The sequence below is a fragment of the Lolium rigidum genome, chromosome 4, assembly GCF_022539505.1.
Source record: "Lolium rigidum isolate FL_2022 chromosome 4, APGP_CSIRO_Lrig_0.1, whole genome shotgun sequence".
Lineage (NCBI taxonomy): Eukaryota > Viridiplantae > Streptophyta > Magnoliopsida > Poales > Poaceae > Lolium > Lolium rigidum.
In genome coordinates this window covers 205,651,220-205,662,858 of record NC_061511.1, presented here as the reverse complement: position 1 = coordinate 205,662,858, position 11,639 = coordinate 205,651,220, and the positions used below count along the sequence as shown (strand labels likewise).

Sequence of the window (11,639 nt, the reverse complement as noted above, 5' to 3'; positions counted from 1 at the left end):
ACGGCGAGTGTTGTTTCTTCGCAGCGAATACGTGCACGGAGGTTTACCGCTCGTTCGCCTCATCGGTAGAACCAACAAGGGCACCATCCTCCCGCCTGGATTTTCCGGCTTAGGTGACCGGGTGTGCCCTCGAGTGTTCTTTCTTAGCGACGAACACAGGAAACCTTCGATGCACGGCCTAGTTAGGTTTAGTTTTTTTTGCAATATTTTATATTTGTGTCCACCATGGTTCAAACTATGTATTAGTTTGTGGAAAACCATGTTCCAAACTATGTCTTCGTGTAAACCACGTTCCCAATTATGTATTAGTTTGTGGAAATTGAAATAAAAATGCCAAGAAAAATTATTTTAAATGCTTAGGGGCGGCGTTTGGGGACGCGGCTGGGGAGCGACGTCCCCCAAACGCGGCACGAACGAAACACGTCCCCCAAACGCTCGATCCGGCGCGGTTTGGGAGACGGTTTGGGGGACGCGACCGGAGATGCTCTTATTTTGGCAAGTTGGTGGTATTTTGGCATGTTCGGTTTTCACTATTTTGGCTATTCTCTCTTTTGCAAACTAAATTTGTTTGCCAAAACGTTTTTATGTTATGGAAAGGAAGTAATAATGGCGTCCTAATGAATCGTTCATTTAGCGCGCGAAATAATAATGTTAGTCAAAGTTGGAGGCACTCTGTTTCGCAGCCTCTGCCCACCTACACGAGCGGCTGCTGGCCGCGCCACGACGGCGGCGGCGCGTCGACGGACGGCCAAGACGCGACCACGCCAACCGCCGGCCGGCGCGCGATGCGACGCTCCAATCTCTCTGTCCGTCGCCTTCCTCCGCTCTGATTTGCTTCGTCTCCAGGGCACATCCCGTGCGCGCACCCACCCACCACAAGATTCGCTCCGATCTCCATCTCGGTCTCCGTCCATGAGTACCAAGCAGCAGCAGCACACCTCTGCTCCGGCCCATCGCTCGCCCGCGCTTAGGCCTTGTCCCGCCCACGCGCGCTCGCCGCCATGGACACCCTAGGCGCCGCGCTGGCGCCGCTCGCCCTCGCCGACGCCGCGGACACGCCGCACGACCCAGGGTCCGCATGCGGAAGCCCATGCTCCGTCGCCAGCGACTGCAGCAGCGTCGCATCGGCCGACTTCGACGGCCTCCTCTCCCCCTCCGCCGCCTCATCCTCCGCGGGCCCGCCCTCGCTCCTCTCCGACGACCTGCCCGCGGCCGCCACCGATTCCAGCCCCGCCTGCGGCAGGAGCGTCTTCGCCCTCGACTCCCCGCCGCGCTGGGGGCTCGAGTCCGTCCAGGGCCGCCGCCCGGAGATGGAGGACGCCGCCGCCGTCGTCCCGCGCTTCCACCGCATCCCGCTCTGGATGGTCGCCGCCGACGCCGACGGCCTCGACCGCGCGTCCTTCCGCCTGCCCGCGCACTTCTTCGCGGTCTACGACGGCCACGGCGGCGCCCAGGTCGCCCACTACTGCCGGGACAGGCTCCACGCCGCGCTCGCCGAGGACCTGCGCGCCGCCGAGGAGCGCGGCGCCTGCGGCGGAGACGACTTCAGCTCCCTCGAATACTCCAAGAAGCGGTGGGAGAAGGCGTTCGTGGACTGCTTCTGCCGCGTCGACGCGGAGGTCGGAGCGCGGCCCGTGGCTCCGGACGCGGTCGGGTCGACGGCGGTGGTCGCATTGGTATGCTCGTCGCACGTCGTCGTCGCCAACTGCGGGGACTCGCGAGCCGTGCTCTGCCGGGGCAAGGAGCCATTGCCCCTGTCTCTGGATCACAAGGTGAGCCATGCATCTCCGGGTTATCATCAGTCAGTAGTCACCACATTTGTTCAGTACTACTGCCCTGCAATTTGCTCCAGGTTCTTGAGTTGATCATAGACAATGTCTGAATGTTGCTCCGCTTTTGTTCATGACACAGCCAAACCGAGAAGACGAGTACGAGAGGATCGAGGCCCTAGGCGGCAAGGTCATTCAGTGGAATGGGTATCGAGTTTTGGGTGTTCTTGCCATGTCGCGCTCCATTGGTACACATTCCTGCACTTCTGGCATGTTGATTGACTCGCCATGTTTCTCTCCAGTTCCATAGTCACTCATTGCAATCATGTGCTCTAGTTTTCTTCTGAACTTCTGAATTTGTTTCCTGCATTTACCACTGCTCATATTCCTGTAACCAATCTGCTTGTAGGGGACAGATACCTGAAGCCTTACATAATCCCCGTCCCCGAGGTCACACTTGTTGCTCGTGCAAGAAACGATGAGTGCCTCATCCTCGCGAGCGATGGCCTCTGGGACGTGCTATCCAACGAAGAGGTCTGTGATGCTGCCCGCAAGCGGATACTGCTGTGGCACAAGAAGAACGCCACATCATCGCCCTCCTCCTCTGCTGTCGCCCGAGGAAGCTGCGACGACGGTGGCTCGCCGGACCCTGCCGCACAGGCGGCCGCCGAGTACCTGTCCAAGCTTGCCCTTCAGAAGGGGAGCAAGGACAACATCACCGTCCTCGTGGTCGACCTCAAGGTGCACAGGCGGTTCAGGAGCAAAAACCTGCCGATAACAACAGATGGTAGTGGATAGGAACTCAAAACCTAACGACGGTGACAGTGGATAGGTTTTAAGATAAGAAACAGTAACACCTGCACCTGTGACTACATATACCAAGTCTGATTCAGGAACCTGGGATTTCAGGGTTCTAGATCTGATGAAACATGACTCTTGTACATGTAGCAGTAGTACATAATTTGGGTTTCTGGCTGTCAATTCTTGGGTTGACCGGTAGATATGCTTGCTACTTCAGAAAATTGTATCACCTGATTTAACTCGTTACAAATGCATCCCCATATTTTTATCCATTAATTTTAATTTTGCGACGAAACTTACCCGGTTTCATTCCTTTCCAGGTACTAACAAACCCAACCTACATTAGCAAACTATAGGGGAAAACTTATATTCATCTTCCTTCAATTGAATTCGACAAACGTTGGAACCAAAACCTACGTTAGATGTCTCATTTGTCTCACCAAATTGGATAATTCCAGCCAGAGATCAGTTCACAAAGGTTTCGAGGCACTTGTGATGTCTTTCTTATCTGAGATTGACACTTTCTCCTGATTAAATTGGTAGTACATTGATTTCTCTCTTCCTCTCTCTCTCTCCATCTCCATCTCCCTCTCGTAGTACATTAATTCTCTCTTACCCTCTCTCTCTCTAAGATATATATTCTTGGAAAATTGTATTTCCTAATTTACCTTATCGCATATATTGTTTTGTTTCGTATTTTTTTTTTTGTCTTATTAATGGCTTGAACTTTCCCTTTTGTGTAAAGCCTTGTTTCTGTTTTCCAAGCCTGGTTTCCTATTGGTACCTGTTTATACTGTTGCAAAGCTAGCACCGTGATATCGGAATCGCAAATCCGTAATATTGAAAGTGTCAATTTGCTACTATCCTCATCTTTACAAAATATATACTCACAATTTGTTGCAACGACCAATTAAGTTGCGTGAGGGGTGGTGCATGTGCATTGTACTATCTAGATGCTCTTCATATATTTTATTTGAGTATTTCCACATATAACTACTATATTGTGGTCTTCGGAAAATATTTACCAACTTCTAAGAAGCTTTTCCATATTTTAACCCTTTGTTATAATTTTACGTTAGTTTTACTTTGTATCATTTTCCTAAAGTAACAATCCGTGATAAATGTTAGGATGATGTGGCACTCAACAACAGGGACGATTTATATTGTTCTTTGATCAAATTTTGGCACAACTTATAATATTATTTTAGACATCTAACAAACAAAATATCAATAACATTTTTCTAGATGGCTAACAGATACCATATCAATAATATATAGTAGAAAAGGTCAAGATAATAGTAACTCGTTTAGCTTCTATTTGCTACAAATAGCTAGTTTAGTTCTGCTAGGGAGATTGTAGATACCCGATATACAAGTGAGGAAATTCGGAGCCCGGTCTTCAGGGAACCTAGAATTTTGAAAAGTATATTTAAAACTTTGAGAAGTGTTAAAAAATTAAGAATAAACTTTCATTAACAATATTAAACATGTGAGCTACATAATTTTGTGTGTGTGAATTTCCATTGTAAAAAGGGCACCTACTATTTGCTATTTCAAAACCCATATATATGTATTTTTTGTGTATCCATGCGTAGAAACATGTATTACACAAAAATTCATATTTACATGGATAACAACCATGCGCATATGTAATCTTGTGTCCATATTTCTTAAAAAAGTTTGCCGGCTTGGATAATCTTTGGGATCGGTGGAACCCGAAATCTAAATGCCATTTTCACTGGATATACACTATTTTATCTTGCTTTAAATGTTTTTCCGAGTGTGCTTCAAATCTTTTATATAATATTTTAACCATATTCGTATGATAGCATGACAGCTGATCAAATGGATAACTTGGAACCATATGCGATTAAGTAGAATTCAACTTAGTTACAGGTATTTGAAAAGAATTCGATGAAATTGTATTTCCTAATTTACCTTATTGCATATATCGTTTTGTTCCATATTTTCTTTTATGTCTTATTAATGGTTGGAACTTTCCCTTTTGTGTAAAGCCTTGTTAATTTGGTTTTCCAAGCCTGGTTTCCTATAGGTACATGTTTATACTGTTGCAAAGCTAGCACTGTGATATATGAATCGCAATAATATTTAAAGTGTCAATTTGCTATTGTCCCCATCTTTACAAATTATATACTCACAATTTGTTGCAACGGCCAGTTTAAGTTGTGTGAGGGGTGGTGCATGTGCATTGTACTATCTAGATGATCTTCATATATTTTATTTGAGTATTTCCACATATAACTAATATATTGTGGTCCTCAGAAAATATTTACCAACTTCTAAGAAGCTTTTCCATATTTTAACCCTTTGATATAATTTTACGTTAGTTTTACCCTGTATCATTTGCTAAAAAATAATCTGTGATACATGTTACCCTGATGTGGCACTCAACTACACAGACGATTTATATTGGTCTTTGATCATAATTTGACACAAATTATAATAATATTCTAGACATCCAACAAATAAAATATAAATAATATATTATTCTAGATGGCTAACAAATAACATATCAATAATATATAGTAGAAAAGGTCAAGATAATAGTAACTCATTTAGCTTCAATTTGCTAAAAATAGCTAGTTTAGTTTTCCGAGGGAGATTGTAGATACCCGCTATACAAGTAAGGAAATTCGGAGCCCCGTCTTCACGAAACCTAGAATTTTGAAAAGGATATTTAAAACTATGAAAAGTGTTTAAAAAATCTAAAAAATAATTCTATGTGTATATATAGATGTAGTCCATATGTGTAAACTTTCATTAACAATATTAAACATGTGAGCTACATAAAAAGGCAAAATTGTGAATTTCAATTGTAAAAAGCACGCCTACTATTTGCTATTTCAAAACCCACATATATGTCTTTTTTTGTGTATCCATGTATAAAAACATGTGGTACATGAAAAAAAATATTTACATGGATAACAACCATGTGCATATGTAATCTTTTGTCCATAATTTTTTATAAAGTTCCTAGGCTTGGGGAATCTTTGGGACGGGTGGAGCCCGAAATCTAAATGTTATTTTCACTGGATATACACTCTTTTATCTTGCTTCAGATGTTTTCAGAGCATTTTTCAAAAAAAATTATATAGCCTTTTAAACCATATTTCCCTGATTCATTATGTTTCTGGTAACTGATAAGTCGTATGGTAGCGTGTAGCTGACCAAATGGACAACTTAGACCCATTCGATTAAGTAGAATTCGACATAGTTACATGTATTTTGATAGAATTAGATAAAAGTTTACATACTCTTGACGACTTGTTGTGGTGTATCCACTGTCTTCCTAAATAAGTGGTAAATATAACGAGATTTTGTAACTTCGATAAAAACCGTTCGATAAGCAAGCAAATGTGATGTTCACATTTGTAATTGGAATTTGAAACTTTTTTTCCTAATCTAATTTGTACTGTATTACCATTTTCTCTCTCTCACGAGAAGCACAAATCGTGCAAGATACAAACTCTGTGGAATCCATCCAAAGGAAGATAAACGAAGAAATAGAAAATAAAAGGGCAGAACGGTCTTTTAGCTGCCCCGTCTCCTTTCTTCCTAAACTCGTCCCGAGCACATCAGTAGGGTTTTCATCCGCCGCCGCCATCTCGCTCCAATCGATCCCCATCCGCCGCCGCCGCCGCCGCCGCCCCATTCCGGTCCCCGCCTCCACCCCACCCTGAAACCCTAGCCTACACCACGCACGGGGCGCCGATGGGGCGCAAGAAGAATGTCGTCATCGACGACGACCAGTACTCCATCCCGCTGGACGACGACGCGACGGCCGCCGCGGAGAAGGCGAAGCCGGCCAAGAAGGGCGGCAAGAAGGGCAAGAAGGGCGCCAAGTCCGCCGCGCACGACGACGACGACGACCACGAGCCCGCCGCTCCCCCGCCGCCGGTGGCCGATGAGGACGGGGACGAGCCGATCAACCTCGTCTTCACCGGCAAGAAGAAGAAGAAGAAGGGCGGCGGCGGTGGCGGCGGGATGAGCGCCTTCGACGCCCTCGCGGCCGCGGAGGACGAGGACGGCGAGGACGAGGCCCCCGCCGCCTCCTCCGCTGCCGCCAGCACCGAGGCCGACGGGTCCGATCTCGGGGACGACGACCTCGATTTCGACTTCAGCAAGGCCAAAAAGAAGAAGAAGAAGAAGGGCAAGGGGGCTCGCCCGTCCACCCCCGACGAGGACGACGACGACTACGAGCCCGCCCCTCCTCCTCCCGAAGAGGACGAGGAGGAGCAGGCCGTGGCGGCGAAGAAGCCGCAGAAGAAGAAGAAAAAGAAGGGCGGGTTCACTGTGGACGACGAGGACATCGACAAGCTCCTGGCTGAGATGGAGGATCCTCCACAACCAACAACACAGGAGGCCGACCCTGAGGAGGCTAAGGGTGGGGAATCTGTGGCTGCCCCTGATGCAGATGATGCCGGTGGAAAGAAGTCCAAGAAGAAGAAAAAGAAGGGAGGATTTACCGTGGATGATGAGGACATTGACAAGCTCCTCGCAGAGATAGAGGACCAGCCTTCTCCCGCCGAGGAGCCTGAGCCCAAGGCAGCGCAGGAGGAAGTTACCGTGGCCAGGGTGGTGGATGATGCCGAAGGGAAGAAATCAAAGAAGAAAAAGAAGAAGAGCGGGAGGACAGCACAGGAGGAGGAGGATTTAGATAAGCTTCTTGCTGAGCTTGGTGAAGGCCCTCCTGCACCAGAGAAGGAGAAACCTTCCCAGGCACCGCCTTCCGCTCCAGCAGTGAAGGAGGATGAGGAGGATGGCAATGCAGAGCAGAAGGCTGGGGAAGGAGAGGTGGAGTCCGCTGCAGCCAAGAAGAAAAAGAAGAAGAAGGAAAAGGAGAAGGAGAAGAAGGCAGCAGCAAAGGGGGGAGAGGTTAAGAAGGAGGAGGAAAAGGAAGTGGAGGTTCCTAAAGGGAAGGTTGACATGAAGAAGCTCCCAAAGCACGTCCGGGAGATGCAGGAGGCACTTGCGAAGAGGCAGGAAGCGGAGGAGCGGAAAAAGAAAGAGGAGGAGGAACGTCTGAGGAAAGAGGAGGAGGAGCGTCTGAGGAAAGAGGAGGAGGAGAGGAAGGCGGAGGAAGCAAAGAAGAGGAAGAAGGAGAGGGAGAAGGAGAAGCTGCTCAAGAAGAAGCTGGAGGGTAAGCTCTTGACAGGGAAGCAGAAGGAGGAAGCCAAGAGGTTAGAAGCCATGAGGAGACAATTTCTTGAGCAGAGTGAAGTTCAAGTAGCTGATGGTGCTGCCCCTGAGATAAAGAAGAAGCCTAAGTATGAAAGCAAGAAGAAGAAAACTCAAACAAAGGCTTCTGAGTCTCTCAAGGTAGCTGAAGAACAACAGCCAGAGGTAAATGAAGCCAACATTGACGAAGAAGAGTATGTCATGGTGGATCAGGAATCTCAGTCTCAGGTCGAGGAATCTGAGACGAAAACAGAACCTGATCAAGAGGCTGAAGAGTCGAAACAAGAAGAGGAGGAAGATGAAGATGACTGGGATGCAAAGAGCTGGGATGATATCGATGTGAATTTGCCAAAGACAAATGCTTTTGAGGAGGAAGAGGAGAAGGAGGAGAAGCCCGTTACAGTGCCTACAGTTCCTGCTGTAAAAAATGTTGCTCCGCCTGTTAATAAAAACTCCAAAAAGAGTGAAAATGAAGATGCTGGTCCCAGTAATGGAGTTACTACTAAAAGGAATAAAGGGAAGAAAGGATCTTCTTCTAAAGACGATGACACTAAAAATGATAGCAACCTTCGTTCACCAATCTGTTGCATCCTTGGTCATGTCGATACTGGAAAGACAAAGCTACTAGATTGTATCAGACGAACTAATGTACAAGAAGGAGAAGCTGGAGGTATTACTCAACAGATTGGGGCTACATACTTCCCAACTGAAAACATTAGGGAGAGAACAAGGGAATTGAAGGCCGATGCTACACTTAAGGTTCCAGGCCTGCTTGTTATTGATACTCCAGGCCACGAGTCCTTCAGTAATCTGCGTTCTAGAGGTTCAAGTTTATGCGACATTGCTATTTTGGTTGTTGACATTATGCATGGGCTCGAACCTCAGACAATTGAATCCCTGAACCTTTTGAAAGATCGAGAAGCAGTATTTATTGTTGCTTTGAACAAGGTATTATCCTTTTTGATTTTTCTTTTTACCTTTGGCTTCCTTACTGTTCACCCACTAATTTGTTTGGTTGTTATCACTGCATGAAGGTTGATCGTCTCTATGGCTGGAAGCCTTGTCCTAATGCTCCTATCGGGAAGGCTTTACGACAACAAAATGAAGATGTCAAGATGGAGTTCAATACGAGGCTCACTGATGTGTGTGGACATTATAACTTCCTCCTTTTTATGAAGAAAAAGAACTCCTAGTTGGTGTTGCTCTAATCACATGCATCTGCTTTGTCCAACAGATTGTGACACAATTCAAGATGCAAGGTGTGAATACTGCTTTGTACTACAAGAACAAGGAGATGGAAGATACGTTTAACATCGTGCCTACAAGTGCATTAAGGCATGATCTACCATTCAACTTATTGGTTCATTCGTTCATATTTCTGACAGCAACTATGATAGTAATAGCATATTTCCTTAATCATATAAACCACTACTCTGTGCAGTGGTGAAGGCATTCCTGATCTGCTTCTACTATTGGTTCAATGGGCACAAAAGACAATGGAAGAAAAGCTTACTTTTGTTGATGAAGTCCAGGTACTGGGCATAAATTTACTTGCCATTGTAGAAGAATGAACTATTATGATATCATCTTATCGTGTTAGTGTACTGTGCATTAATATTCTTGTCGCTGTAGAAGAACACACTCTTATGATCTTATTGTGTTTCAGTGTACTGTGCTGGAAGTCAAGGTCATCGAAGGTCATGGCACTACAGTTGATGTTGTGCTGGTTAACGGTATGCTCCATGAAGGAGATCAAATAGTCGTGTGTGGTATGCAGGTAAAAATCACTTTGCTCTATAATTGCAATTTCTGAAGCAAGTACATCACCAATCATATGTAATACTCTTTATGTTATCGCTGTTTATCATTTAGGGGCCCATTGTGACAACCATCAGAGCTTTGTTAACACCACACCCGATGAAGGAGCTTCGAGTTAAGGTGTGTAACTCATTATAGTGCTGTTTACTATGCTGCTACCTGAAAGATTCATTCTCCTTTTGGTGCTATTGTGATAGCTTTCATTCAATTGTTTATGTTACTACTGTGAGGTTTACATTATATTCAAGAGAGTTACTTTATGATATTTATTTTGTGCCTACTGGGGAGTAGTCAATTAGTGTCACTTTAATGCCATCTGTTCTTTTCACCGGCATGATGTTTTTTTTTTCCTTCTTTATATTTGTGTATTTCAATGTCAGGTAGTAGCTATCTGTATTTCTTCCTTTTACTTATTACCAATTTACCATGCTTAGGCCTACCAAGACGCGTAAAACCTGTAAATAATCATTCATTATTTCTTTTGCACTAACATGATCTCGTCTCTTGGTTATTACTTTTTGAAGTTCAAGTTGGAGTAATACGTTGAACCACAATTTTTCAGGGCACCTACCTTCACCATAAGAAGATCAGAGCCGCACAAGGAATTAAAATATCAGCACAGGTGGGTTCATATAATTTTGGTACTTCAGAGTCATATACCTGAAAAGTTAACAAGTGTTCTCTTTCAGGGTCTTGAACATGCAATTGCGGGGACTGCTCTGTATGCGGTACGACCCGATGAGGATATAGAGGACCTGAAAGATGCTGTAATGGAAGAGATGGCAAGGGTTAGGAACCGGATTGATAAAAGTGGTGAGGGTGTATATGTGCAAGCATCAACGCTGGGGTCATTGGAAGCTCTCACTGAGTTCTTGAAGAGCCCTGCTGTGAATATCCCCTTCTGTGATTTCAGCATAGGGCCAGTCCACAAGAAAGATGTTATGAAGGCCAGTGTTATGCTTGAGAGGAAGAAAGAATACGCAACTATCTTGGCGTTTGATGTCAAAGTGATGCCCGATGCCCGTGATCTTGCAGAAGAGTCGGGTGTGAAGATCTTCGTGGCAGATATTATATACCACCTTTTTGACCAGTTTACAGCATACATTAAGAATGTAAAGGAAGAGAAGAAGAAGGAAAGCGCCGAAGAAGCTGTTTTCCCCTGTGTTCTCAAGATTATGCCAAACTGTGTCTTCAACAAGAAGGATCCAATCGTTTTGGGTGTTGATATTCTTGAAGGAATAGCTAAGGTATTTTGGCTGGTTGCTGACATTTTATATTTCCTCAACCCCTTTTTACTAGGAGTATGTTGTTGTACATTAAGTTTGTTTTCCACAGTAGTTAATAACTGACTGTCCTAGATGAACAAATTCCAATAGGCTCATCAACTAATATAGGTAGAAACTGTCACATGGAGAACTATATGTCCAAAGACTTGAATATTATGCTACATTTTCTCCTATGTCATTGAATGGTTATTTACGTCTTTCTCAAGATATGCATTCGTCATTTTCCCTTGTCATGTAGATCGGGACGCCTATTTGCATACCCTCGAAAGAATTTATTGACATTGGGAAGATTGCCTCTATTGAAATTAATCACAAGCAAGTTGATACAGCCACAAAAGGGCAAAAGGTGGCTATAAAGGTTAGTACTGTATTGTGCTACTTGGTTCCTTTTATGCTTGCAGATTTATCACGTTTTGCCTGACATGTGTTGTTCACTGGGCTGTGTGACCAGATTATCGGGACCAATTCTGATGAGCAGCAGAAGAGTTTCGGCAGGCACTTTGAAATGGAAGATGAGCTTGTCAGCCACATCACAAGGCGATCTATCGATCTTCTCAAAGCAAACTACAGGGCAAGTCCAACGTTTCCTGCTTATAGTTTCTCTGCTTATACTGTTGCCAGGCCACTCGTTACTAATTCTTTTAGCATCGTTACCACAGGATGAGTTGTCACTGGATGACTGGAAGCTTGTTGCGAAGCTGAAGAAGATATTGAACATACCATGAGACCAACCAGGCCCGTGGTCTGGTCCTGTCAGCGAGAGCCC

General features: G+C 45.1%; 2 protein-coding genes across 2 annotated transcripts; both read left to right on the top strand.

Moving 5' to 3' along the window:
* Positions 1 to 1,001: 1,001 nt before the first annotated feature.
* LOC124706909 (protein phosphatase 2C 53-like) lies at positions 1,002 to 2,750 on the top strand. The gene is made up of 3 exons (XM_047238584.1): positions 1,002 to 1,772; positions 1,912 to 2,017; positions 2,179 to 2,750. The coding sequence occupies exons 1-3, from the start codon at positions 1,002 to 1,004 to the stop codon at positions 2,565 to 2,567; spliced, it is 1,266 nt and encodes a 421-aa protein (XP_047094540.1). The 3' UTR covers positions 2,568 to 2,750.
* Positions 2,751 to 6,230: 3,480 nt separating this feature from the next.
* On the top strand, positions 6,231 to 11,639 carry LOC124706908 (eukaryotic translation initiation factor 5B-like). Its single transcript, XM_047238583.1, has 11 exons — positions 6,231 to 8,717; positions 8,804 to 8,911; positions 9,004 to 9,104; positions 9,211 to 9,301; positions 9,436 to 9,546; positions 9,642 to 9,707; positions 10,150 to 10,209; positions 10,277 to 10,834; positions 11,112 to 11,231; positions 11,325 to 11,444; positions 11,533 to 11,639. The coding sequence occupies exons 1-11, from the start codon at positions 6,303 to 6,305 to the stop codon at positions 11,596 to 11,598; spliced, it is 3,816 nt and encodes a 1,271-aa protein (XP_047094539.1). The 5' UTR covers positions 6,231 to 6,302; the 3' UTR covers positions 11,599 to 11,639.

Bases quoted from the DNA above. Each gene is read 5' to 3' on its own strand.
- LOC124706909 (XM_047238584.1), top strand. From the start codon at position 1,002: ATGGACACCCTAGGCGCCGCGCTGGCGCCGCTCGCCCTCGCCGACGCC. The intron at 1,773-1,911 runs GTGAGCCATGCA...TTCATGACACAG, and splicing joins CCCTGTCTCTGGATCACAAG to CCAAACCGAGAAGACGAGTA. The intron at 2,018-2,178 runs GTACACATTCCT...ATCTGCTTGTAG, and splicing joins TGCCATGTCGCGCTCCATTG to GGGACAGATACCTGAAGCCT.
- LOC124706908 (XM_047238583.1), top strand. From the start codon at position 6,303: ATGGGGCGCAAGAAGAATGTCGTCATCGACGACGACCAGTACTCCATC. The intron at 9,302-9,435 runs GTACTGGGCATA...ATTGTGTTTCAG, and splicing joins CTTTTGTTGATGAAGTCCAG to TGTACTGTGCTGGAAGTCAA. The intron at 11,445-11,532 runs GCAAGTCCAACG...TCGTTACCACAG, and splicing joins TTCTCAAAGCAAACTACAGG to GATGAGTTGTCACTGGATGA.